Genomic DNA, 26,637 nt, shown 5'->3' with positions numbered 1-26,637 from the left:
ACTGCAAGGGGGCCAGGGCCCATTTATGGGCCGCGATTAAAGATAAAAACAAGGAGGCCATTAGGATGGCTAGGGTACAATATAAATCTTCAATAATTAAGGCTAAAAAAGTTTGGGATGAAGCTCATTGGAATATGTTACAGAGTGCCAGCGACCAAAATAACTCTAGGTTATTCTGGCATATAGTTAAATGGGGCCATGACAGGATTGAAGATGCCTCCACAAATAATGTCCCCCAGGATGCTTGGGTAAAATTTTTTAGTGAACAATACGCATCGAGCAACCTGGCTACGGATAGCGTTTGTGTACCCCATGAAACGATGGAAGCCGACACCTTTACGCAGCATGAAATAATGATGGCACTTAAATCTGTCCATCAAGGTCGTGCTCCTGGCATCGACGGTGTACCTGCAGACGTTTTTTTAAACGACACTGCAAGGTGGTCTAAATACATCCATCTGCTAATCAACCACATCGCCAGAGGTGCAGATATCCCAGTGACATGGAGGGGTGCCGTCATCATCCCAATATACAAGAAAGGGGATCGTGCTCTGCCTAGTAATTACCGTCCGATCAGTCTGATCGATACAGTCCAAAAGATAGTCGGTCGAGTAATTGTAAATAGGCTGCTTGATTGGGCTGAGGATAACAACATCTTATCCCCCTTCCAGGCTGGCTTTCGCAGGGCAACCAGCACTGTCGACCAAGTCTTCCGCCTCCAGCTGATTCAGTGGAGGACCGTGGTGCTAGGCGGAGGCAGCCTGTACGCAGCATTTGTTGATCTGCGGGCTGCCTTCGACCTGGTACCAAGGTCAAAACTGTGGGAAGTTCTTGTGACACTTGGGGTCCCCGGGGAATTGTTGTCCCTAATCATGCGGCTGCATGAGGGCAATTATGCCAAAATTCGCTGGGGTGGGTATGGTAATGACACCGTCGAATTTCCAGTTGAGCGTGGGGTTAGGCAGGGTTGTTCAATGGCACCTACCCTGTTCACCCTTTTTATTAACGGTGTGGTTTCCTCCATGCAGTCCCAGGCAGTTGATGCTCCTTCCCTTGCAGGTGAAAAAGTTCCAATTTTAATGTTCGCCGACGATACTTTAATTTTATCAAAAACACCAGCAGGGTTCCAAAAAGCACTAGCAATATTTGATGATTTCTGTGTAGCTCATGGACTGGAGGTAAATGGGTCCAAGACAAAACTAATGGCCTTCAACCCTCACAGAAATTTTAAATCTAATATTTCGTTGAGTGGTCGTACCCTGGAGGTTGTTAAATCCTTTACCTACCTAGGGATACATATTTCCAACGATAACAGGTGGCAGTCTCACCTTAATATTTCTATATTAAGACACAAGCAAATAGCTGGCACAATCATTAAAGAGCAAAGGAAATCGTTTACTAAGCCCATCAAACCACCTCTGATAATCTATGAGGCAAAAGTAATTGGGTCTGCCCTGTATGGTGCGGAACTATGGGGGTATGAAAACCTTCAGGAGCTCCAAACCTCAGAAAATAAATTTTACAGGAATCTGATAGGCGTCCCCCAGAGCAGCCCGCAATCGCCTCTAAGATATGAACTAGGCAGGAGAGCAATTTCTGACAAGGCCAAACTACGCCCGATTTTATATTGGCGTAGGCTTTGGACCACGCCAGAGCTCTCTCACTATGCAAATGGGTTTAAAGATGTTGTCACTAGAGATTGCTACAACAAAATTAAATGGTTTAAATCATTGAAGACTGCCTTGTTCGATATAGGACTTAATGCTCTTTGGGTTGACCCAGCCGGGGCCCTATTCCCTTCTAAGTCTACTATAAAAAGTATCTACTGGGAACATGTTGTTAATAAAAGTATGCTTAGTTTAAACAGTGGGTCCATGACCACTAGCTACTTAGAGACCAAGCTGTACCCAAATTATGAAATGTATTGGGATTACATATTAAAGCCCATGGACAGGAAACTGCTTTTTCAATTGAGGGTTGGTTCCTTGCCTTTATCCAACTTAACATCTAAATGGAAAGCAGGGGGCGTGACAACCTGTCCTGCCTGTGGGGTAGGCAATGAGACCCTTGGTCACTTTCTGTTCTCATGTTCAAGGTACTCTATTCCTAGGAGAGTTTGGTTGGCCCCAATGTGTAGGAACCTAGGAACAAGAAATAGCATGGTAGCACTGCGGATTTTAAGAACTACATCTGCTAATTGGATTATTACTGCCATTGCGAAGTACCTGGGGTGGGCTTGGGTTTTAAGACAGAGAACGATTAGAGGGCAATAACTCAATCTGTTGTTTACAAGATTATTAGTACACGTCTATTCTCTGTAACAAGTTATGATATACTCAGAGACTGCTAGGCTTTAGTCTATTCTCTGGAAAAAATGATTATTTGGTCAGAGACTGCTAGACTTGTATTCATCTTTTACCCTTTATAACATATTCAATTTTAATGTATCGTCGGTTAGAAATTTTATGATATATTGTCTTTTTTTAAAAATTGCTTATTTATGATCAGTATTTTTGGCACTTTTTCATATTTATCCTGCTTATGATATTCTTTCATGTATTATGTCTTTTTAAATATCAAGTGTGTGCTCAAGTCTAATATGACGTTGTAAATTTAATTGTTTTTTATTATATGTATGTTTGTCTGCTTTTATGAGTAATACTCGAAATAAAGCACTTTGAAATGAAATGAATCTTGAAAGATGGGTGGAGGTGGTTTCGGAGTATTAGGTCTTCTGGACTCCGGGGTCTCCACAGGTGCTTGCTCGTGGTGATGTCTCCTCCACTGGGTCGCTCACCTCCTATAAGAAGTTCCAGTTGTATTACTCGCCGGTGGACTCCACCTTTGAATACCGGGCTTCTACGGAGACATCTCAGATATGGTTGATCTAGGGCCACCTCCGTCGAGTATCTGGCCTCCTCTGAGAGGTCTTGTGATCTGTATCTTCTCCTTTGAGTAAATCACCTCCTCTGACATATCTCACCATTACTACTTATCTTAACATTTGGAGTGGAGTGGTTTGGCTCACTGGTTAGAGGCGGCAGACCCGGAAGCAGAGGTCGACCCGGGACTAGGGTTCGATTCCCGACGCGGCAGGGTCTTGGGCCATGGTCAGCGGACTCGATAATTCTCGCCTCAGTGCCTACTCCGACCATGGGTCCCACTCTGCAACTCTGGGCAATAGCTTGCTAAATCTCTCCTAACGGCCCCATCAGCGCCGGGGATGCTTGTCTTCACCTTGGAGATGCCCAGGAGGGACTATCTCACAGGGAAAGCCAGGATGGGTTCCCCAGCGGTATACAGCTCCGGGACGCCCCTTTGCTGGGGCAGCTTTGCGCTTTACAAGTATACGACATTTCGTTGAGTATCTGGCCTCCTCCGAGTGGTCTCTGTGATGCTCCTAATCTGGTGCCTCCTCTGTTGACATCTGGCCTGGTTCGAGGGCCCTCAGGCTAAGTTGTATGACTCCAGGTCTTGATCAGTGGCCATCGTGGCTTCTGTCCACCAGAGCCTGGCGCTGACATCACCGCTCAATCAGACCTCTCTTGTTACTCTTGGGGGATTGTGTGATGGGTGCCTTCAACGCCCCTGCAGCTGTCAACCTCCGTCTCTTTCAAGGAGATCCACGTCTCCATCGCTCGAGAGAGACCTTTAAGTGAAACTATCACCGTTCCATGCTCATCCTAGTGGGCACCAAACTCATTCTGAGGGGGTAGGGGTTGTGGCACCAACTTAACCCTAGTAGGACACTAAACTCATCCTAATGGGGGTACCAAACCCATCTTGGGATGGGGTGGAGGCAACACACTCATCTTGGGGAGCAACCCAGTTTCCCTGGGGGACGCCAAGCTCACCATAAGGGGCATCAAATTCATCCTTGTGGGGGCACCAAACCCACAATAATGGGGGCCCACCAAACCCACACTAATGGGGACACCAAACTCTCCGCAGTGAGGGACCAAACTCACCCAGGATTGAAGACACCAGTCCTATCCTGGGGGACTTCAAACTCATTCTAATGGGGGATACCAAGTTATTGCTGGGGGGTACCAAATTCATTGCAAGAGGGGCCAAACCTATCCTAGAAGGGGCTCCAAACTCAAACTTACGTCCCGCAGGCTCATTTTATAGTACATATCAAGTCCATCCTTTGGTTATGTCCAGCTGGTCATACAGGACATCAGTGAGCTTTCCCAGAGAGCACATCATGCTTTTACTAGAGGTCAAGCCAGGGGTCATCCGTGGGGTACACAAGGCTCCCCTAACTAGAGGCGAATTGGGGGCTTGTGCACGAAAAAGGGGTGTGGAGCGGGACATCCTCCGAGATGACCACTGCTGAGAGCCAGCTGAGCCCTTTCTGGCGTACCTAGTGCAGTGCTTAATTTGTAGAAAAATAAGTGTCAGGTTCTCGTGAAGAGGCCACTGCAGCTTGCATCACCCATTGCCCCTGCCATGCTGCCAATGATAGTACCAACACACCATCAGACACATACAAAAGTGACAATTCACACTATTGCAGGCTCCAAAGCTATGACTGCCTTGGGCGGCAGGTCTTAGTCATTTTTAATGTATATGAAATGAATAAATAACTGTTGTCATACTCTTCTCTGTATTAGACAACAGTGTCACCTTGTGGTAGAATATAACAAGTGCCGACTTTGACAATAAAGTGCCCGTGCCGAGTACCAGAAACCACCTGCTCAAATTAAGCACTGACTTACTGGTGCTATGATGCCTGGCATGCTCAAGGGTGCTGCCACAGACCATACTTTATGCTTGCTGTCACGCCTGGCATACCTTGGTTTCTTGTCCTGCCTGGCAAGACCTCCGATGCAGTCACGCCTGGCATCGGGAATTGTCCTGTCTCTCCTTTCGGAAAAATGACGTTCTATATTGGAAATACTTGATCAACCTCTCGCTTTTCGCGAAAGTGCTTTGTTTTGCATTATTAATGCGTTGTTTCCTCGGGTCATGCTGGTTCGTGGCCTGGGAACCGTACAGCGCCCTCCAGACTGCCACAGATCGAGTTCCCACAAAAATCAATGCGCATCACCCGCAGCACCAGAGTGCACCAGCGCGCTGTCGATGCAGCCGACTCCCTTTCCTTCCCTTCTTAAAGTGTTGATTTCAGAAAATTCTCCCAATCACCCTAAACTCCCCTATTCTCGACCATAAGCCAGGCCCACCCACAGCCTCACTCTGCCCCCTGCAGCCTAGCAAGGGAAATGGTTTCTTTGACTGCTGTGGGGGTATTGAAATACAGTATAGTCAGAGTTCTATGGCCCTGGCACCACTGCACCTGCTGCACCAGTGGTAGCTACACCCCTGTAGCCTTCCACTGTCTGAATGGCAGTATGTCACCTTCCCCAGGCTCCACCGCTTCAGTTCTTTGCACCTGCACCAAGGCCAGTTGGGCCATCTGTAACTGGTGTCATAACACTGGCGTAGTCCCAGCTCTACCACCCTTTGGACAGAACGACCGGTCCTATTCATGCAGCCTCTCCTACCTCCCACCCCCGCCCCCGCGATGGATGGATGGGACCCATTTCTTCAGCCCTATGGACTCCGGATTTTTGGGAAGGAAAAAGAAAAAAGAAAAGATTTTGTATTTCTGTATTGAGAGGCTAATAATGGAGGCCGAATCCTCTGTGTTAAGACTTTCACTTTTAGTTGGTTTGGAAACTTTGCGGGTGAAAGTACCCAACCCCACCACCCTTGAAAGGAGGAGCTGCATGGACCGCCCAGAAAGATGATTGGGCGGGGGTGGTGCCATGTACACTGACCAGCTGGGTCTGGCTCAGACTTTAGACTTGGGGCTGGAAGAGAGAGGGTCAGTAATGATCCTCAGCATTTTGAACAGGTGCGGCTCCGAGCCTGGGTTGTCACAGTGCCCGGTGCACACGCATTCAGAAGCTCTTCGACGCAGTGGTGCCTGCGCAGGTGCCTAGAGCACAGGTATTTAGGTGTGGATGGTCAGCACCAAAACATATTCCCCTACTAGGGTACTAGACAATATGTAGTAAAATAAAGAATCAGCACAAGCTGCCGGTCTCAGAGCGGCATCAGCAGCCGAAGTGGGATGCCGTCACTCTCTCATCCACCTATACGTTCCTCTCAGTGAGTTAAGCACCCGCTCCAGGGATCTCCCGGAGACCTACATCACTCGTGCCATAACTGTATACATTCTGTGAGCAATTCACCCTGGTAAGAGCCTGCCCCGCTGGATCGGTTCTGAGGAAATGAGATACAGCGCTTGCTTCCTTGCGTGAGAGAGCGAAGCTTGCTTTTGCAGCTTGAATCTTTTCTGGATTCACATGCTGTGCATTATTCCGCCATCTCATGGTTGGGTCTGGAATTCTCTACTTTTTTTGTAGTCCTTCCTCTATTTTTGTTTTTTGTTGTTGTTGGGCATCAACAGACTCCCCATTTGGTGCATTTTGTGACATAATTTGCTTTTCCCCTGAAGCTACCACCTTTGGTCGCTATCTTCAGATTCTTTCTTTCTGCTGTTTAGTCTGTATGCGCCACAGCTGCCTGATTTATACCTTTCCTGTGAGGGGGAAATCTTGCGCTGCTGCCTTAGTATCTGTTCTCTGAAGCAGAGCAGTTTGCACGGTTTCCGCCCAAGGTGTACTCGTTCTATGAAGAAAGGGTGTTTTCACTGCTGTTGCCCCATTTTATGAAAAACAACAAAGGAGATATTGAATACACTTACACAACATGCCCTATGAACCAGGAACTGTTTAACAGTGTTTAATTTCAGACACCTGGTATCTTGAAGGAGACGGTCTAGTGCCGAAACATGGCGACCAAAACGAAGAGCAGGGTCAGTTGCTCGACTCGCCTGGTTTTAATCCTGTGGTAGGGAGCTACCATTAAAAAACATTAGGTAGATGAGGGGTCATCATCCTACGAGTACATCAATGTACAGCAATGGCATAAGAAGTCTGGCTGTTTCTTTGAAGAGTTTTGTACTTTCTTTATGCATGTTTACGAGAACGCACAAGACTTCTTTAACTCTTCTCATTCCCTTTTTAGTGTGTTATCTATCTGTGTTGTATCTGTTCTCAATGCTTAATTTGAAAAACGAAATAACTGCCCTGGCTATCCCCAAGAGGTCACTGCAGCTTGCACTACACATTGCCACTGCCATGCTGCCAATGACTAACAACACAACTACTGTCCCACTCCTACAAGTGTGACAATTAGGACTATTTCAAACCCCAAAAGTTATAAGAATGGCTTGGGAGGCAGGTAATAGTTATTTTTGAACATATATTGAATTAGGAATTAACTGTTTTGTGCTCATCTCTAAATTAGCCAGATAGTGCCACCTTGTGGCAGACTGTCACTAGCACTGGTGTTGACAATTAATGCTGGTGTTCAGCACAGGAAACCACTGGCTCAAATAAAGCACTGCCTGTTCTGTGCACGTGAGAGAATCATGTTTCATTCCATCTGCCACCTGTCTGTTACTTATTCCTTGTTTTTAGAAGGGTTGCACTGCTGCTGTCCGGATTTTACCTTTCATTGTGATGCTCGATATAAAATTTCCTGCTACACAAAAGTCAAAATGCTTTGTGGTTCCAATGCTGATTTGATGTATGATGTGAATGAAAGAGTGAACCCTCACAAAATATATGAAAATTGTTTACTTCTGGTTTTACTTGTGAAACATTGTTTTTGAAATGCGCTAAACAACTTTGTAAAACTTGAAAATATAGGAGACAAGTGGTACCTTGGCATATGTAACACCTTCGAGCAATTCTGTCATTTTAGCCAACAGCACTTTGCATGCTTGATTTTTGAGCCAATAATGAAAGTGTTCACAGTAAAGCTACAAGACCCCCAATGCAATATACTGTTGACTGAAAAGCCAGGAATGACTGATGGTATCATTTATCACAGTTCCATTGTGCACAACTGAGAAATGGAACATAAAATTCAGCTCCTGACTTTCAGCCTTGTTTCTTGTTGGCAATCCCGATTTAAACAGCCCAGTGTGTTAAAGGGCTACGGTAGACATGCGAATGGGGGCATCTCACTGCTCATGCGCTAACATCAACACTCCTTGGAACACTGACGCCTACAGAAGGCCTGACAATGCAAACAGCTAGACATATCTGATGCAACACTGGGAAAAGAAAAAGAATGTCTGGATCACTCTTCCTGAGCCCATCCTTGACTTGGAGGTTGATGTGATTCAGGGGCAGCCCCTGCAGCACTTCTGTGATGTGCCCTGCCTTGAACAGGGGCAGCACGTGCTGCAGGTGGGAAACAGCCTTTTCATTGCGGCTCAAACCATGCTGTGCCATAACCGCGCGGTCCGAACCACAAAGCCTTGCCTTAAGGAAAGCGTTGTTGAACTGATGTTGGACTTTAAGTCTCGAGTTGGAATAGTAAATTATACTATTCCAAAATCCAGTGCTTTCCCCAAGGCAAGTTGTTGTAACAACTTGCATGGTAAAGGACTGCATTGTAGAGACGCATTTGTGTTTCGGACCATGTTGTTAAGGCAGGCGTGGTAAATGCCTGCGTGGTTCCAATGTACAACCAATGCAGATGCTACCCCATGAGGGCCTCAAGCGGAGGGGGTACTTCTGTAGTGAAAACCATCCCTGTGCATATAATCTTAGTAAGCTGCATGGGGCCAAAGTTAGTCTTCAGTTGCTCAGGTGTGGCATGCATACAAACATAATTAAAGGGGGTCACACAAGCTACAGTATGTCGTGTGCCTGCCTCAGACTTTGTATTTCTGCCTGAGGGGTCGGTGGGGCCAGGTTTACACCCACCCTTTCCATGTCTAACCCTCTTAAGATGTGAAAAACTGGATGTGGGGAAGTAGTATTAGGAGGTGTAGGGGTTCTAACCTAACTAACTACCTATGACCGTCGCTCTTGCCCCCGTTTACTGACTCTCGTTTTCTAACACAACTAAAACCGCTTTTCTTCTTTTTTTGGTTTCTTCTAACCTCCTTCTCTGTACTAACCACTTCTCTTTAATCTTGTTTGCATTCGTATTACCTCGCCAGGTGGTACACCAATCAGAGGTAAGAATGCGGCAATATCACCTCACCCCCATTCCCTGTTCTCCCTCCCCCTCACTGTGTTCTCATTGTCCGCTTCTCTGGGTCCACTTCACCCCTTCCGTTGCTCCTGGTCCACCCCAAAGCTCATCTAACACACCTTCACGCCTCAGTCACAAAACCTTTTGTTGTGTTCTTTGTTTTCCAAAGTTAAACCTATGGACCATCCATCCAGATTTTCCAGTAGGGGGCCCTCGCGTGTCCCCCGTTCTCAGCTCCCCTTCCAAAAAGCATCCACATTGACTGCCATCTTTTTTCGTTGCATGGCGCAGGGTAGGGTGCGCTGGGACTCAAACATATCATCTCATTGAATTCTTGGATGGGACCAATATGAGGAAGTGTGCGTACCAGGGTTTGTCCACAGAGCCCAGCAGGGCAGCTCAGGTAGTGGTTTGTCTCCGTGGAAGTAGAACTTTTCACTATCTAGTCCCGGGACACACTGACAACAGTGTAGAATGGTTTTGGGGTTCATACTGTTCTGCAGTCAGAGCTATGTGTTGATGAATTTATGTCTTCCACTCTAGGGCAGGTACAACGCACTGGTGTGAAGTGCGAGAAACTGTCACTGGTGAGTGATTGCAGTGGTGCAGTAGTAAACAGTGGGGTATTTTGACACTGGTGAGCAGGGTAAGAAGCTGACACTGGTGAGCAGTGTGAGGAGCTGGAACTGGTGAGCAGTGTGAGAAGCTGGCAATGGTGGTCAGTGAGAAACGTTGACACTGGGGGAGTAGTGTGCGATTCTGACTCTTGTGAGCAGGCATTGATGAGCAGGGTGAAAAGCTGCTCTTGATGAGCAGGATGAAAAGCTGCTCTTGATGAGCAGGATGAGCTGCTGGCATTGATGGCTAGTGTGAGGAGCCGGCACTAGGGATCACAGAGAGAAGTGGGTACTTGTGAGCATGGCGAGAAGCTGCCATTGGTGGGTAGTGTGAAAAGTGAGCTGCTCTAGGCATCTTGGATGGCCAGTGCTCTGAATTTGGCAATATTACATTTGCCAACATGTTTGCAGCACAAGTATTGTAGGCACAATCTGTGTAGATTGCACTTTGTAGAGTGCCTTGGTCCCAAATCTCTTGTGCCTTTCTCTTGTGATTCTTTTGTGGTGGAGCAGCCACCCGATGCTGGATTTCTATGAACACAGTCTAGGAATCTTTGTTGTCCAGTGGGGCATATTATCCCCAAACCATGCAAAACGAGCTCCTCGTCAGGCAAACACAGGTTCTCTATCCACCCTCCTCTGTCCCAAAAGAGTACAGGACTGAGATGTTAGGCTACCTCAGAGAATGTGTCAAGGGTCAGCGGTACCAGCAGATCACTCTGATCAGGAAATCACCCATTAAAGCCCCCACAAACCAAACTTATTTTATGATTAAGGCCAAAACAAGAACAATTGGATGAGACACTTAAAGGGTACAGTGTTTCAAAGAAGCAGTTCACGTGGCATCTCCATTTTGCCTGTACAGTCAGTGAAAGTTCCTTGCAGTACCTACTAGTGCCCAATGGAGGCCTCTACCCCTCCCGTCACACAGCTCGACCCCCAGCTCCAGGCTGGCTCAGGGGCTGGATCCGAGTCAGTCACCTGGTGAAGCCAAGCTCAGTTCACAGCGTCACATACTGGCTGTGGGGGTGTCCAACAGCCTTTTCTGGACCCTCCGAGTCTGCCTAGGCCAGTAGATGCTGCCTCTTCCTTCTCGGTTACCAGTTCAACCCTTGGTGTTAACACCTGAGCCATCACCTTCCTCTGGAGATTCCTCTGCCCGGATACCTGCTCACAGTGAGTGTAAGTTGCCTTTGTCACTCGCTTCCCAGTTCCAGGAAAACGTGTCTGCCAAGTCCAGTGACAGGCCCATTACTGGCAATAGTCTTTCTCAAAAAGTCTTATGTGCACCTTTTTACGACCGTAGGAGACACCCAGAGACCAGCCAACACTAATCCTTTGGTAGGGCTAAACACCCAACGTTTGGTAGACGTGGGTCACACTCACACCGATAGTTCAGCATTCTAAGCTGGGTCCAAGTCCTGGCCACACACATTTGACCCTCACAAATGCAGATGCCAGTACAAAAGTACACTGGCACCTAACCTGGATTAAAGGGAGTTGTGAATTTATTTCTGAGCTGCTTATATCTGTTACCAGCATTGATTGTCAGTTGCCTCGATGTTGGTCTTCAGCATCTTAAGCTGGTTCCAGGCCCACAACACATTGGATTTCTGGGTTTCTGTTTGCTAATTCAAACAGACGTGCAATTGAATCAGTCCATTTGGCTGGTAACATTTGATCTTTCTTCTGCATTTTGCAATTGTGGTATCTTCTGGTAATTTAGGTGCAAGGCAATGATGTGTTTACAGCAAAACCTCAGATTTGTATCAGAGCTTACCTGTTATAGGTCAAAGATGTGCATCATTGGCCTGTTCAGTTTTCTGAAATCAATGCAGAGTCGGTATGATGCATCCTGAGTAGGAACAAACACTACTGGGTTAGCCAAAGAGATTGAATCTTAGCTTGCAAAGAGGCTTTACCTGACTCGTGGATCTGAATGTTTGGAGAAGGGGTGGGGTGAAAGAATGTCCCCTATGCTCGCATAATGGGCTCATTCATTTCATGAGGCATACAGACACTCATAATACTTGCATACTGTCACTCAACCATACATTTGTTCATAGAAATGCATTCTTTCATACATACATTCAAAACAATAAAATGTCTATAAAATCTATGTTCATGACAGACATGTATGTTGTGTATCTATCTCCGGAGCTTTATGTGTGCCTTTGTGTACATTAGATGTGTGTCAATGTCTGTTTGGTGTGCCAGTTTATCAGAGGTCAGTGAAAACTATCTTGAATGGTCTCTGTACCCACACATGCACACACATCACTCCCTCCAGTTGGATTGTTTACATCAGTTCATGGACTACAGAACCTTTTGCTTCTTCTCCATACATAAAACCTTAAATTCAGTACCCATTCTGAGCTTTTGTTTAAAAAAAGTAAATGGAACCAGCATTTGTCAAGAATATATACAGTTCTCAGACTATGGAAGTCATTTCTATTTATGCCCCACATTGAATGGGGAACCAACATTAAATGCTTTAAGTGGTTTTATGCCATCTTGCTGCTTGTAGTTGGATGACCTTCCCTTTAACTCTTTGTCACTGGTGAAAGCCTTTTGGATGGGTCACTTGACCGGCAACCTCAATCCAATCCCCCTCTTCCCGTGCTCCTTGTCTTCTGGGTTCTCATGTGGAAGGCTCACTAGAGATCTGTGGAGGCAGCGTTGTGATTGGGCAACGGTTGGTTTATGAGGGTCCCTGTACCCGTTGGTAAATTCTTTGCCACTAAACATCATACCAATGGTAGAAAGAGCTGCGAGGGGTTCTGTGGGCCAAATACCCATCTAACTAGCGAGCTAGAGACTCTCTCTGCTGCTTTGTCCCTTTACCGGAAGCTCCACTTAGGGTTTTGAGCTGATATGTTCTTCTGCAAGCTCAGCTGGTATAGAAACAGCTATCATGACATCTGTCTTCATAGCAGTCCTGTCGTTGAGCTGGCATCCATGTTGGGACCAAGGACAAAATTGATGCTGTTCCAACACAACTGAAAGAGGGCGGTGGAACAGACTGTCACAGCTGACGCCAGAGGAGGCTGAGCTATTTTGACAAACGTGATGTGGCAGTGATCTTCTGCTACCCACAACCAACATTTATTTTCAGTGCTAATGTCAGAGGGGCTAGCTGTTGTTTCAGACATGTTCACACAAACATGCGCATACAATATACTGAGTGATGGCAAGAGCTGTCCTAGCCTCCTCTGTCCTTTTTCCCCAACTCAAGGAATCTTTCGGTTATTTGTGCCCCGCTCCCCAAATCTCTTCCAGATGCAAAGAGGATCAACTGGTATCTATCTTGGCTTCCACTCAGCCACTCAAAAGCTCTTCTGGCAATCACTCTCCCACCATCCGCATCTCTCTCCCTTGTGTCCATCAGAGGGACCTCAGCTTCTTGAACTCTTCCAGAAAGTGTCGGTCATTCACACTGCCATGACGACGGCCTAATGAAAATGTTTTTCACATCTTGTGCACTCAGTTACTGTACAGCTGCGCCATCTATTCAAGGTGTTCGCAGGTGCCACGTGATACTTTGCAGTCCAGGAACACCTACTATGTAGTCACCTGGCATTAATATGAAGCATTACTGTCAGCCCCACACTCACAGATATGACTGTTAGTGTGCATGTAATCAGACACAAGACCTTTCATCGGCTTGCATACATACAAAAATGTGCACACAGCAAAAGAGGTAGAGATTGCAGCTATCCACACACTCAAACTCATGTGTGTACCAAAATGATATGCACGCACTCACGTACACAGAACGTAACCCATTGAGTTTGCCTGTTAGCAAGAACAGGTGTGGAGCCTCATCTGTGTGTGTGTTTCTGGTTTGTTTCCATGTAGCCCAAATCAGGGTGATTGGCTCTACGGCAGAGCTTAGGTCCAAGTCTGGCAGGACATTTAAATGTACCAGTCGAAGCTAACCTTTCCCCAGTCTGAGGACCATATAGAAGAGCTCTGCTCAGTCCACCACACACCGTGTCAATATAGTGCTCACCTTTTCCACCTCGACCACCCTCCGCGGAATCCTCTGGGATCTAGACCTCTTTGGCTGCCAGTCTTGACCCCCCCTCCCTTCTAATGGTCTCCAAAGATCCATTGGGCATGATCTTGCTGGGACACCCTGGTTCTTGGTAATTTTAGTTCTCTGATCCCACCAAAAGTGGATTGTTGCGGCGGTAGTGTTTGATGGGGTGGGCGGACCTTAGCAGTTGCGCCTTGAATACCTCTTGTAGCCTCGTGGTGTGTATCTTCTTTCAGGTCCTTCGATCTCCCTTTCTCCTTGGACACTTGGTCACACGTTCAGTTGATCCCGGGATGCACTGTCTTCTGAACCACCCGGGGCAGACTGAAGACTATTTGAAAAAACAAATTGGCAACTGCTGAGCATGACTTGCGGAAGGTCCTGTTCATGGTCAACTCAGCGTGGAGTAAGTTACTCTCACTGTCCGGAAACCCAAGAGGTATTTTTCAGTCAATTCTTTTTTCAGCATTGTTGCCGTGTATCAATGGGGAATGTCTTAATTTCTCGCCGCTTACAGGAGGCACAATAAAAATCTTCGAAAAGTAGTATTCTCCATGGTTTAACACGCCACAAACGCATATGCAGTGATGACGTCTGCGTGAATAACGGGATCAATGCTTTAATGCAGACAGACACTCCAGATATTTACTCCAATTGAACGGAAAAGCATAAATGATAGGGTAAGGCATCCAACACAGGTCGTCTATGAGGTGTGTAAGCTTGTGTGGTCATACACCGAGCCTCTTTGGACTGACCTAGGGCTGATTAAGTTGCTGTGCCAGATATTAGATCTGCTACAATAAGGCCTCGCTCTGGTCTAGTTGTCCATAGCTGGAATCAGACCATCTGAGTTTAGTTACACAAGGATACAACATTGGTGCTTTGGTGCCCTTCTCTTGGTTACTTAGGGTGCCATGGCATGAACGGGCCAATCTGATTCTTGTGATTAGCTTGAGGGACAATCCCTAGAAGCAAAGTCGGCTTAATTTGTACTTTAGCAGAAAACTCGTCCATAGCTTGTGAGCAGCCTGGAGGGCAGCTGCTGAACCTTGCTGCAGTTGTTCCTATGTGTGTAAGTCCTTGCCATGAGTGGATGGTGTGTGAGGATATGCCCTGTCGTAGGAATGTCAAGTATTTTTGGCTGTCCAGTTCAGTTTATAAATTCATAATGTGTTCTTTGTGAGCACAGAGTATCGTCTGTCCTATTCCCTTCCTATCATCACTGAGAGAGCTGCAGTATTCCTTCCAGTTGGGTGTGTGGACTGGACCTGAGGTAGGCTGAGCACAGAAAGTGTTCTATAAACATCTCACCAGAAATGTGGACGGTTCTGATGTCTCTTTGAGGATTTTCTGTTACCTGTACACATCTCGGGGACAGCCTTTGTCTCTGAGGATGCCTTGTATTTAACACTGGGCACCCAATAACATCTGTCCTCCTTTGAAGGCATCTATAACCCTACATTCATTGTCCGTGTTCATCAGTCAGTCACCGGGGAACCTTGTATCCAGCGGTGGATATTCATCAACATCGGTCCGTCTCTGAAGGAAACCATCAACCAACATCTGGAGGCTGAGAACATCATTCAATCTCCATTGAGATCTTTTACTCAACATTAGGTCCCATAACACTATCTCCTCCTCCCTCCTCAGGGGGTACCTGTTAATCTGTTTTGGATGTTGCGACCATCTGTCTGCTGAAGGCAACGTGTAGCCGACATTGAGTGTCTATGAACATCTGTCTGTCATTGAGGACACGTCACCTGTCGTGGAGCTCTGCCACCATCTCGCTACCCATGAGCCCGTCTGGCATCCAGTGTGGTGTTGGGAACTAGGCTTCCGCAGACATGCCTCCATGTGCAAGGATAATTTCTAACCTCTTCTTCCTCATGTCTCCCTATTTTGTACAGGTGCCTTGCAGATCGAAAACAGCGAAGAGTCGGACCAGGGGAAGTACGAGTGCGTGGCCACCAACAGTGCGGGGACTCGCTACTCGGCGCCAGCGAACCTGTATGTGCGAGGTAAGCAAGTTCCCACCTGGACCCCTGTTGGTGCCCAGCAGGGTGCTCCTCACCTGCATGTAGGCCCTGGTTACCCCATTAGGGTATCTGCATGCTCAAGTCAATAGAAGCCTGTTAGATTGTGGTGATGTTTCATTGCTGTCCTCACTTCCTGTGACGTAGCCATATTTAGATTCTCAACCTGAATGTTACCACTTCCTTTGGTCTGAGACCAGTTTGTACTTCCAGGCCGTCGCATGACCCCTTCAAAACTCGGCTATGGTTGTTTTTCATGGAATGTTTTTTTATTTTTTGGAATACACTGACTTTTTTTTCTTCGGTTCCAGCAATAGCAGTGTCGATCCCACTCTGCTAAAAACTCTCATAAATCTGTGTATATTTTATGATAAGTCCAGATTTGTCCTCGGCATTCAGATCATAGCAGTTTTTTAAATAATACAACTTTACCATGTGAGAGCACCTTTGTAATTGGAGCTCCTGGTTTCATGGTATATTTTTTTGACATTTCCATCTGTATTTATTCATATTTCTTTTTTGCTAATTTTACCGGACTGGCCACAGCGGGCACCGGGCGCTTCCCCGATAGGCTGCTAGGGTGGGGGCCAGTTTTGGGCCCCTGGTGGGCCGTTTTTGTTTCCGGGGGTCGGCAATATCGATCCCCTGTAACAAAATCGGACGAAACCGGTCCTCGCAAACTGCTCGGCTGCACTCCCCCTAACCCCAGGAAGGGGGGGCCGCTGAGCAGTTTGCCAGGACCGGTTTCTGTTCCCAGCCAGGCCCTGCCTATATTTATTTTTGGGTTTAGTGAAAAAATGAAGCTGAAACTGGTATATTCCCAAATGTATTTATCCGATAAATATGCGCTCATCCTTGAATGCCTGCCAGGTTTCAGTGATACGAACACCCGCAGAAGAAAGTCAATGCACTTATATGAAAATATGTAAATTTCTGTATCAATCTTGTGCATATTTACTGCTGTTTAAGCCTCTTTATAAAATTCCTTTCTTTTTAACCCTCTTATCTATAATCCACACAGCTATTGGCCTGGTAGTCATGGAAGGGAGCATTTGGAATCACTCAAAAAGCACCCGATTTCAGTTTTTATCCACATTTAAAAGTAAATGCAGACAAGAAAATACATGTTTTTTGTCTGTATTTCAGTAAAAAGGGTAAACAGGGACCATTAGCTGTAATCCACCTAAGAAGCCAACATTTGACCCGGAAAGGGAGGAATCGGGGTATCTGGATGTTTCTACCATGACAATAGACACGATTCAGACGGGAGACTCTTGATTTTTTTTTTTTATCCTTCTCCCGCCTGAAATTGCCTCTTCTTCAATAGAAGTCAATGGGAGAAATACGTTCTCCCAATTATTATAAATTCTTTTAATCTCCCACTTTCCTCTCCTAGAATGTTGGCATGTGTAGGCCGCGGGTTACCAACCCTCTGCCTGCTGCAACCAGTCTCCAGCTCGGCCTTTTCTTTGTCGCTATGGTTAATCCCCAGTGTGGGGTAGGCCACTTCACTTCACCTTGCTGCAGCTTGAGGCAGTTCCAGTCATTCACCATGCCTGGTGAAACGTCATCACCCCAGGGGTCTTACCACACTCTTCCTGGCTCCAGAACCTCCCTGCCAGTCTTACCCGATTCTCCCTGGCTCCAGAACCTCCCCCAACCCAGTCTCACCTGAAGATCCCTGGCACCAGAACCTTCCTCCTACCCGGGGTCTTACCCGATTCTCCCTGGATCCAGAACATCCCCCTCCCCAACCCCCCCATCCCCCCTCCCCCCAGTCTTACTTGAGGATTCCTGGCTCCATAGCCCCTTCCCCCAGACTTATCTGATTCTCCTTGGCTCCAGAACCTTCACACTGGTCTTATTTGAGGATCCCTGGCTCCAGAGCCCCTCCCACCTGGTCTCACCTGATGATCCCAGGCTCCAGACCCCTCCCCCACTGGTCTCACCTGATGATCCCTGGTTCTAGAGCTTCCCCTCGCCGGTCCGGCCTGATGCTCCCTGGCTCCAGAATCCCCTCACCCACCATTATTACTACATGGTCCATACCTCCAGGGCCTTTGCCTACAGTCTTGCTTGATGACCCCTGGCTCCGGAACCCCCCCTCCTACACCCACCGGTCTCACCTGCTGAACCTTGGCTCCAGAGCCTCCCCCACCGGTCTCACCTGATGATCCCTGGTTCTAGAGCTTCCCCTCGCCGGTCCGACCTGATGCTCCCTGGCTCCAGAATCCCCTCACCCACCATTAATACCACATGGTCCATACCTCAAGGGCATTTGCCTCCAGTCCCGCTTGATGATCCCTGGCTCCGGAACCCCCCTCCTACCCCCACCGGTCTCACCTGCTGAACCTTGGCTCCAGAGCCTCCCCCACCGGTCTCACCTGATGATCCCTGGTTCTAGAGCTTCCCCTCGCCGGTCCGACCTGATGCTCCCTGGCTCCAGAATCCCCTCACCCACCATTAATACCACATGGTCCATACCTCAAGGGCATTTGCCTCCAGTCCCGCTTGATGATCCCTGGCTCCGGAACCCCCCTCCTACCCCCACCGGTCTCACCTGCTGAACCTTGGCTCCAGAGCCTCCCCCACCGGTCTCACCTGATGATCTCTGGCTCCAGAGCCTCCCCCACCGGTCTCACCTGCTGAACCTTGGCTCCAGAGCCTCCCCCACCGGTCTCACCTGATGAACTCTGGCTCTACAGCCTCTCCCACTGGTCTCACCTGATGATCCTGTACTCCAGACCCCACCATTCCTGCTGATGCTCCCTGGCTCCAGAGCCCCCTCCCCCATCATTCTTACCGTATGACCCTTGGCTCCAGAGCCTCTCCATTCAGTCTTACTTTATGCTGCCTGGCTCCAGACCCCTATTGACCAGTCTTACCTGATGAACTCTGGCTCCAAAGCCCCCCGTTGACCGGTCTAACTTGATAATCCCTGGCTCCAGAGCCCCCGTTGACCAGTCTTAACTGATGAACACTGCCTCCAGAGCCCCCCCCCCCCTTCCCCTCCCCCATTGATCTTACCTGATGATTTCTGGCTCCATGAATCTCAACCTAGCTGTTTGCTTCATCTGTTCTTATCGCTGTTTCACGCTTAATTTGAAAATTAGACGCATCAAATTGGATGTCTGTGAAATTTGGCAAAGGGGCACTGCTCGTGATGGAACAAAAAGCACAGTCGTCGAGTCTTGCAGGAAGGCGCTACTTAGAAGGCAGTGCATTCATACATTGTTCCTGCTTTGTTTTGAATTTGCAAGGTGGCTCAAGTTCCTCAAGGCCTTTTATAATGTATAAAGCAGCCGGCGCCACAGAAAACCCCTACAGTGGCGACGCGTAAGCCTGCAACATGGTCCTCTCTTTACACCTTCACCCAGCTTTTACTGAGGGTTGGTGGCTGGCCGGTTTGGCACGGCTCCTTTTCTGCAGGCTTCTTTAATTCTGTTGCACCCTTCGGACACTGCTTGTGTGTTTAACAGGCGAGCAATGCTGTAAGGAGTGGAGGTGAGCAGATGGACCATTTCCACATCACTGTGTACTGTCAGGGTCTGTCAGTGAATGTCCAATTGCTGTTACCTGTGAGTACCTGTGAGCCCATCAGCTTCACCCATTCTGAGCAAACCTTACTGCCACCTCTCATCTTCCAGCCTGGCATGGCCCGGGGCACTGACATTACATCAGTGTTACAAGGCTCTTTTGCTGAGGTCCTCCTTTCATATGAGATGAAATACTGTAGGTGGTTCGAGGCGAGCTGGACTTCATTGGACACTCATGGTCGCGCGCGGCTTCCTACGGTAAGCGTCCCCTCCCCGCTCCTGTTCTCAGGAAGGCGCGAGATGCCCTTGTTTCCCAAAGTGACATGTCGCATCAGCCCTATCTCTGTTCACTTGTGCGCGCGGTGACAGGTCCTGCTCGCCTACAGAGCAGATATGTGACAGTGATAAAGTGTGAGCGATAAGAGGAATGGAAATGGCGTCTTGAAGGAGAAGGAACTTCGCTCTTCGGGAGCGTCAGCATTTCTTGTAGGTTGAGCGGCGCGGTCGAAACTGCAGCCATCTCATTTTCCTCCTCCACGACCGTGAACACCAGACCCATGGCCATAGGAGCCATGTTGCACTGCAAACCTGTCACTCTATAAAATAGGATGGTCGCTGTTCAAAGGAAATAGAAGAGGTGCTGCATGAACAAGGAGCACCAGATGGCCTACCGGTATCGACAGCGATCAGTTGACAGTTCCGCGCTCGTCTTCTCTTGCCGCTCGCTGTGTGAGCAGAAATACAATGTTTCAAGTAGGCCCAGCGGATATGATGCACAGGAGAGGGCGCGCTGTCAGACGCGTAGCCAGAGGGGACCTCCTTGGCTGCCACCGCTCACCTCTACAGGATATCTCTTCATTAGGCACCGGTTTCAGGAGCAGACCTCGCCTGCATGAAGTGACCCCCGCTGAGCGAGTGAATGTAGAGTCCGCTAACTCTTTAGTCAAGGGGGTACATCCTTTTGTATGCCCCACACACCTAGAAAATGTCTGATTAATGTTCTCACACCCTACAAAAGTAAACTCACATTCCCTATTATGCATACAGTACATGCCTTCCCTCTTTGTAGCCCCCCCCCCTCCCCTGGAATGCCATCTCGCACCCCAGGTGGGGAACCCCTGCTCTATTCTCAGTGGTCCGCCAGGACCCTTCCAACTGAGCTCCCTGCAGCCTCTGACACAGAAACAGAAAGTAAACGGGGCTCTCGGCGCCATGTTTACCGTTTGTGGTGTCCACACTGGTAGCCGTCACTTCATCCCCCAAGCAGGAAATGGAAGGCTGTGCGAGGTCCACAATGGGGCAGTGGTCCTAATCTGTGATGTCATCAGGGGGGACAATGGATGTGTGACATCACTTCCGCTACCCCATACATTTCACAAGTCGACTTCCATGACGCTTCAGACTTCACTTTATGGCCTTTGGGTTTAATACGCTTTCTGTCTGTACTCTGCGGTGCATTCTTATGTGTTGTGAAAGAGTTCAGCATTTCTCACATTTGTGTCTGTCGTCTTTTCCAATGTCAGTATGAGAAAACATCCTTTGTTTTGCCTCGGGTGCCACTGGAGGTTACCAAAGGTGCTCTTACTCAAGGCTGGTAATGTCTATCTCCCTTCTGTGCCACAAGCACGCTCAGGGTCGGGCACCTGCGTCTACCGATGACCTTGAAAATATGGAGAGAAAGGAATGCTGGGAATGTAATGGCGGCTGCACTAGCACCAGTGTTCTGTACGTGTGCGACACAATCCAGCGTATAACACCAAAGTGAGGCGTAAGTAGTGTGCCCTTAGCCCTAGTGTAAGCAGGGAGCATAGGCCCCTTGTCGCCAGTAGGATAGTTCAATACAGCCATAGCTAGGGTCCAGATGGCTTCCTACAGCCATGGACCCTGGTGTGACTGCACCACCTGCACTATTGATAGCTACCTCACTGGCTTCTTAAACCAAGAAGCTGGATAGTGATGGAGCAAGGCCATCTGTGAGCCCAAACTGTAATGCCAGGCATTGAAAGTGGCTGCGTTGAAGGCCACATGCCCCGGCCAGCCCTGAGGTGGTGTTGCATACACTGCGGCTGAAAGGAGTGACCAGAGGCATAGAGAGGAGCTTGGATTCACTGATGGTGAAAGGGGGGTATCACCCTTGAAGCAGCTTCTACTGCTGTATATCTGGCAAGTGATGGAGTGAACATGGAATGCTTTCTAAGGGCCAGTGACGCCCGTTCTAGAGACTGCTGCGATACGTATTCTAGAACTGGACACGTGTGCTTAGGATTGAGTGCTTCATAGCGCTATACAGCGCTGCTTGGGTTTGTTACTTCCATCACAGACCAGACTCTGGCATCCTTTCTGAGTTATGGTAAGTAGCAGTCATTGTGAAGACAGCTGTTTTTGTGTTACTAATTAAGATATATATATATATATATATATATATATATATATATATATATATATATATATATATATATATATATATATATATATATATATATATATGTATATATCCCTGTTTTCCGTTTTTACAGATAAATTCAGATACATACAGACTGAAAACCATTTATTTTCCTGTCTGTATTTATTTTTAAATGTGGATAAAAACGGAAATTGGTTTGTTTTTTAGTGAGTCTAAATAGTGTCAATCATGACTACCAGGCCAATAGCTGTGCAGATTGACAAGCAAGGGAATTAAAAAAATATATGGATTTAATAAAAAGTATTAAACGGCAGTAGATTTGCACAATCTTGATACTTAAATTTACATATTTTCTTACAAGTGCATATTTTACCATCTGAGTGTGTATATATCATTGAAACCTGTCAGGCGTTCAGACACGAGTGCACATTAACTGGTTAAATAAATGCAGAAATATGCACATTTCAGCTTCACTTTTTTTTAATACAAAATCTCAAATAGATATGGATAAATACAGGTAAAATTAGCAAAAAAATAAATATGGATAAATACAGACAGAAATGGCAAAAATAGAAATACCATAATACCGGGAGATAGATAGATAGATATACACATACATCCAGTGTGGGCAGAGGTCTTGCTTAGATGCTTAGGTGGTTAGTTCAGTATTTTAAGTGTGCATTGCTCAACAGACGTGCGCCACAGGGTAGTGCAGATTCTTAACGCGACACCACACAAGGGTTCTGCTTGCACAAACCGAGGGAAACCTAGACCCTGCCTCGGTCTCCGGTCTAACAAACACACAACACTTACTAAACAAACAACTAGATGGATGTGGTTTGGTTCACAATTCCGACCCCCTTGATCTTGTACATGGACAACTTTTAACACCTTCAGTGTGGCGCGAATTTTCACGCTGTGCTGAAGGTTCTAAATAACGGGCGGCGTCGTGACGGAACAGTTCTGTCATGAGCACAGCCCAACCGGCGCTCATGCGGAACCGCTCCGTCATGAGCGTCGAAGGGGTTAAGGCTTCAGTAAACGACATGTTATGTTGAGCCCAACTGCCTACATGGGAGGATGACGCAAGGCACAGGAATCTACGCTAGTTTGACAATTCACAAATATTGTAGCAGGCAAGTAACTTCTCTGCTAAATCCTAGCACTGGATGGGATCAGACTTTAGGACGTACTGGAAACACATCCCCATGCCATGATAACTTGAACAGGAGAACTAAAGATGTATGGTTCGAGATACCTCAACCCCCCCGCCCCCCCCCCCATTGGCTGAGATTGGAACAGCCAATGAGAGGCATGAGGCTCAAGTGATGCTCTTAAGTTCTGAAGTGCCTTCGCCAGGTTTTTGAGTGTCCGCCGCAGCAATTTGGGATTAGTCCGATGTTTCTGTTCTGAAAACTGGTTTGGTGGCCAGACTTAAAGCATCACTTCTACCAGTGTCCACACCAAGGCATGGGGGCAGCTTTGGTGCCATCTTCCTTCTTTTCATGTCTCTGCCCTTCAAAGCATGGGTCCTGTGCACTCTCTCGGTGGAGCTTAAAGTGCAGGGAGGTGGGCGGATAACTCATGGTGTCATTGCTTGAAGTTTATGCACAGAAGCTGCGTTTTTGTGCGCGCCCAGATCTAGTCGCATATGTAGTGTACATTGGATCCCCCTATATTACAAGCCTACTCCTGTACACTGCTCAGACTCCACTCTGCGCTCTTATTACACCCTCCTTCGCTGTATGCACAGACATATCTTTCTCCTTTGCCACTTACTACAGACTCCTTGTGTTACCAACCCTCCCACATGTGCTGTGACCCTCTTCGATCCTTCTGTCCATCCGACTCACCCTCGTCATCCTCCGTTGCTGACTCTTCCATCTTCATCGCCTGTCGCGGACTCGTAGCCTTGTCTATCTGTTCCAATCACTCCCGTGGCTGACTGTTCTAGCATGGTCTGTTACTCTCCATTCTACGCTGCCTGTTACTAACTCTCCCACACGTGCTGCCCCTTTCAAGTCAGCTCTCTGTTACAGACTCCTGCACTGTTGCCTACAAATTCTCCCTCTTGACTTATTGTTCTGTTGCAGACTCTGTGTACTGTATATTACAGGTTCTCTCCTCCGCGCCCTCTGTTCTGCTGTCGCTGACTCTGGTCTCTGCCCTGCCTGTTGCTCCATTGCCGACTCTGCCCTATGCACTGCATACTACTGACTCCACTAAGCACAGCCTCTCCCTCCTGCATTATGCAGGGTGATCCCACTAGGCTCGCCCCTGTGTTCTCAGATGATTGTAAAGTGCTGCTGAGTTCAGCCCCCCTTTCCTTCAGACTCACTTGATACCCCAAGCCGCGGAAGAGGCACCAGGCATAGCTTGCGTGCGCATCAACAGTACAAGTTATGTGTGCACAACAAGTCCTGCTCCGTATATGCACGTATGGACCCTCTACCAATCTATGTGGGCACCGTAAGGTGCACCCAAGCCTCAGCTGGCGAGCTTCCAGCACCTGCAAGAAGAATATAGTTAAAAAATCCCAGGCCCTAAAAACCCATCGCCCTAAAATCTAGGACTCCGCTCTAAAGAAGTCACAGACACGGTTCCGGATCCAGGCATCCAAGCTCTGTGGTGAGTAAGGAGGCAGGGGGAGATGGGAGGAGACCAGCATGCACTGGTGTCCAAGAACCAGTGAGGGTTCCATGTGGTTCTTCTCTGGTCAAGAGAGACAGATGGAGTGGGCAAGGCATCTCCAGAAGTGTCCAGTTCTGAGCCAGTGCTGGTGCCCCACAGATCTGAAGACACCCGCTGACGATAATGGCGTCACCAGTTCCCACTGGAAATTTTATTTTGTGCTTAGGATTTTAGGCATAACTTTAGTAAAAGTATTTTTAAAAACTGTACCAACTAGAAATATAGTTACTGAATGAATGTATCCTCTTGTGGCACCAGTTTGGCAAACACAGGGGATGTTAACATGAAATACCTGCTGGTTCTTCTGTGGCCAGAGAAGAGGGTCATATGGACACCGCAAGGCACAGGTGGGGCGGAGGGTTCAGGATCACCAGCTCGTTAAAGGCCAGCAACCTCTTCATTCACTCTCCCTCTGGCCAGCTGGGCTGCTAGAATCTTGTGGCTACTGTGTGACCTCAGTCTTCTGAAATGGCCTCTACTATGATTTTTCAGCCACATGGGCCTAGTGTGGTTCAGGTGGGCTCCTCCTAATGGGTGCTATCTGAGTTCTTTTGCAGAGACCTGAGCCCCGTATGATGTTAAATTAACTGCGAACGGAACCATCAAAGGGTTATCATGCCGACTTCCTGATGCTCGTTGTAAATCGCCTTTACAAAAGACGGGTAATTATCATCTTGAATCTCTAAACAATGGATTATCGACACAACGTGAACTCAATTGTATGCAATCCAACTAATTGATCTATTTAGGTGGCTCTTTCATTGATTTAGATATTTCAAGAGTACTTGGCCATGATGAAGCATCACGCTAATTGGAATTGTCACGAAACATGTTGGCTTTTGAAGTTTGTAGTAAACGTTTTTAAATATTTTGATTATTTACTACTTGTTTGTAAAACAAACTGCATGGTCTCTTACCACTTACATATTACATGGCTACATTACCTAACTGAACATGCTTATTTTCTGAACCTGCATGGGGCAGAGCTGTGGTCCATGAGGGGGTTAGATCTTGTAACCCGCGGGTTGTTCACAGGTATCCACAGATGATGTTTAACCAAGCGAGCCAGTGTTCCCTCTGTTCAGGGTTTGTTTCAGATGCTTTTCTCCACATCTCTGGAGGTGTCAAGTGGTCCAGCATAGGCTCTGAGCCACGGTCTGCCCTGCCAAATGAATGCAAAGTTTAAAGCCTCCCTGCAGTACAATGTCTTTGCTACTAACCCTGTGCTGTTTCCTTCTGCAGGACAGAGTGTCGCAGCGGGCTGGTCCACACGCCAGCGTCCCCTCTTCCTTATTTTCTGCCCCTTTTCAGTTTTACTTCCTATGTGTATTGGTAGCCATGTTGTGGTGATGGTGCTTTCTTCCTGCAGCTCAGGTGTGGGGTGGGCGGGATGTGCTGTGGTTCTTCTCTCTCGCGCCCAGGTGTACTGTGTTCTGGAGCCTTAGAAGTGAGCTGGGGTGGGCCATGCCAGAACCAACATCGAAGTCTTCATTTCCACCAAGACATTTCCTCCACATTCTGACAAGGCTATTGTATATGTTTAATGCTTTCTGTTGTCTGGGTGTGGAGTTTAAATTGTGGTCGCTGGCTGGAGTGTGTCCGATGGAGCCGTACAGATGTGAGCGTCTCCATTACTTAGGTACAGATGTGGTGCGCGTCCAGGCGTTTGATGCAGATGTGGAATGCGACAATTGCTACAGTGTGCGTCCAGTGGTGTAATGTATGCAATGTGGGCTGTGTATTGTAGTGAGGTCCTTCCTGGTGGTCTGGTGAGTGCAGCACATGTTCAGCTGTGTGCTACATGTATGGAGTATGTCCAGCAGCGTGGTATCCGTGCAGAATGCACCAAGAAGCACGGCATGGGTGAGTATCATGTTGAAGCATGGCATAGTTGAGCACATGTTAAGAGTGCATTGTGAGTGAGCGGTGTGTCGAGAAGCTCAGCATGGGTGAGCAACATGGTAGAGTGTGGGAAGGGTGAGCAACATGTTAAGAAGCAATGCATGTGTGACCAGTGTGTCGAGCGCGGTACGTGTGAGCACCGAGTCAAGAAGCGTGTGTCTAGAGGTTGTCTCTGGGGTGTATTGGTGACTGGGATAGTGGCCTCGCTTGTGCAAGGCCTGTCGCTGGCTGTTCCTCTTATCTCTTCGGAGTGTGAACATGGTGAGGCTGTGGTTTTCTGGGTGGCAGCTCTTGATTTGAATTTCTATGTTGATGTCCATTTGTCGAGTTTGTGGCTGTATTTTGCAAT

At 47.7% G+C, this 26,637-nt stretch overlaps 1 protein-coding gene across 10 annotated transcripts in view; it reads left to right on the top strand.

Annotated features, from left to right (window-relative positions):
• PTPRF (protein tyrosine phosphatase receptor type F) overlaps positions 1-26,637 on the top strand; it is a 756,588-nt gene that overhangs the window by 573,138 nt on the left and 156,813 nt on the right. For all 10 annotated transcript variants that reach the window (XM_086953202.1, XM_086953199.1, XM_086953209.1 and 7 more), the window contains one exon: positions 15,630-15,740. In XM_086953202.1, the coding sequence (XP_086809328.1) occupies positions 15,630-15,740 (111 nt within the window). The remainder of the gene's footprint in view (positions 1-15,629; positions 15,741-26,637) is intronic.

The sequence above is a fragment of the Lissotriton vulgaris genome, chromosome 1_2 (genome assembly GCF_964263255.1).
Source record: "Lissotriton vulgaris chromosome 1_2, aLisVul1.2, whole genome shotgun sequence".
Classification (NCBI taxonomy): Eukaryota; Metazoa; Chordata; class Amphibia; order Caudata; family Salamandridae; genus Lissotriton; species Lissotriton vulgaris.
The sequence above is the reverse complement of the archived record's forward strand: the minus strand, read 5'-3'. Positions and strand labels throughout refer to the sequence as shown.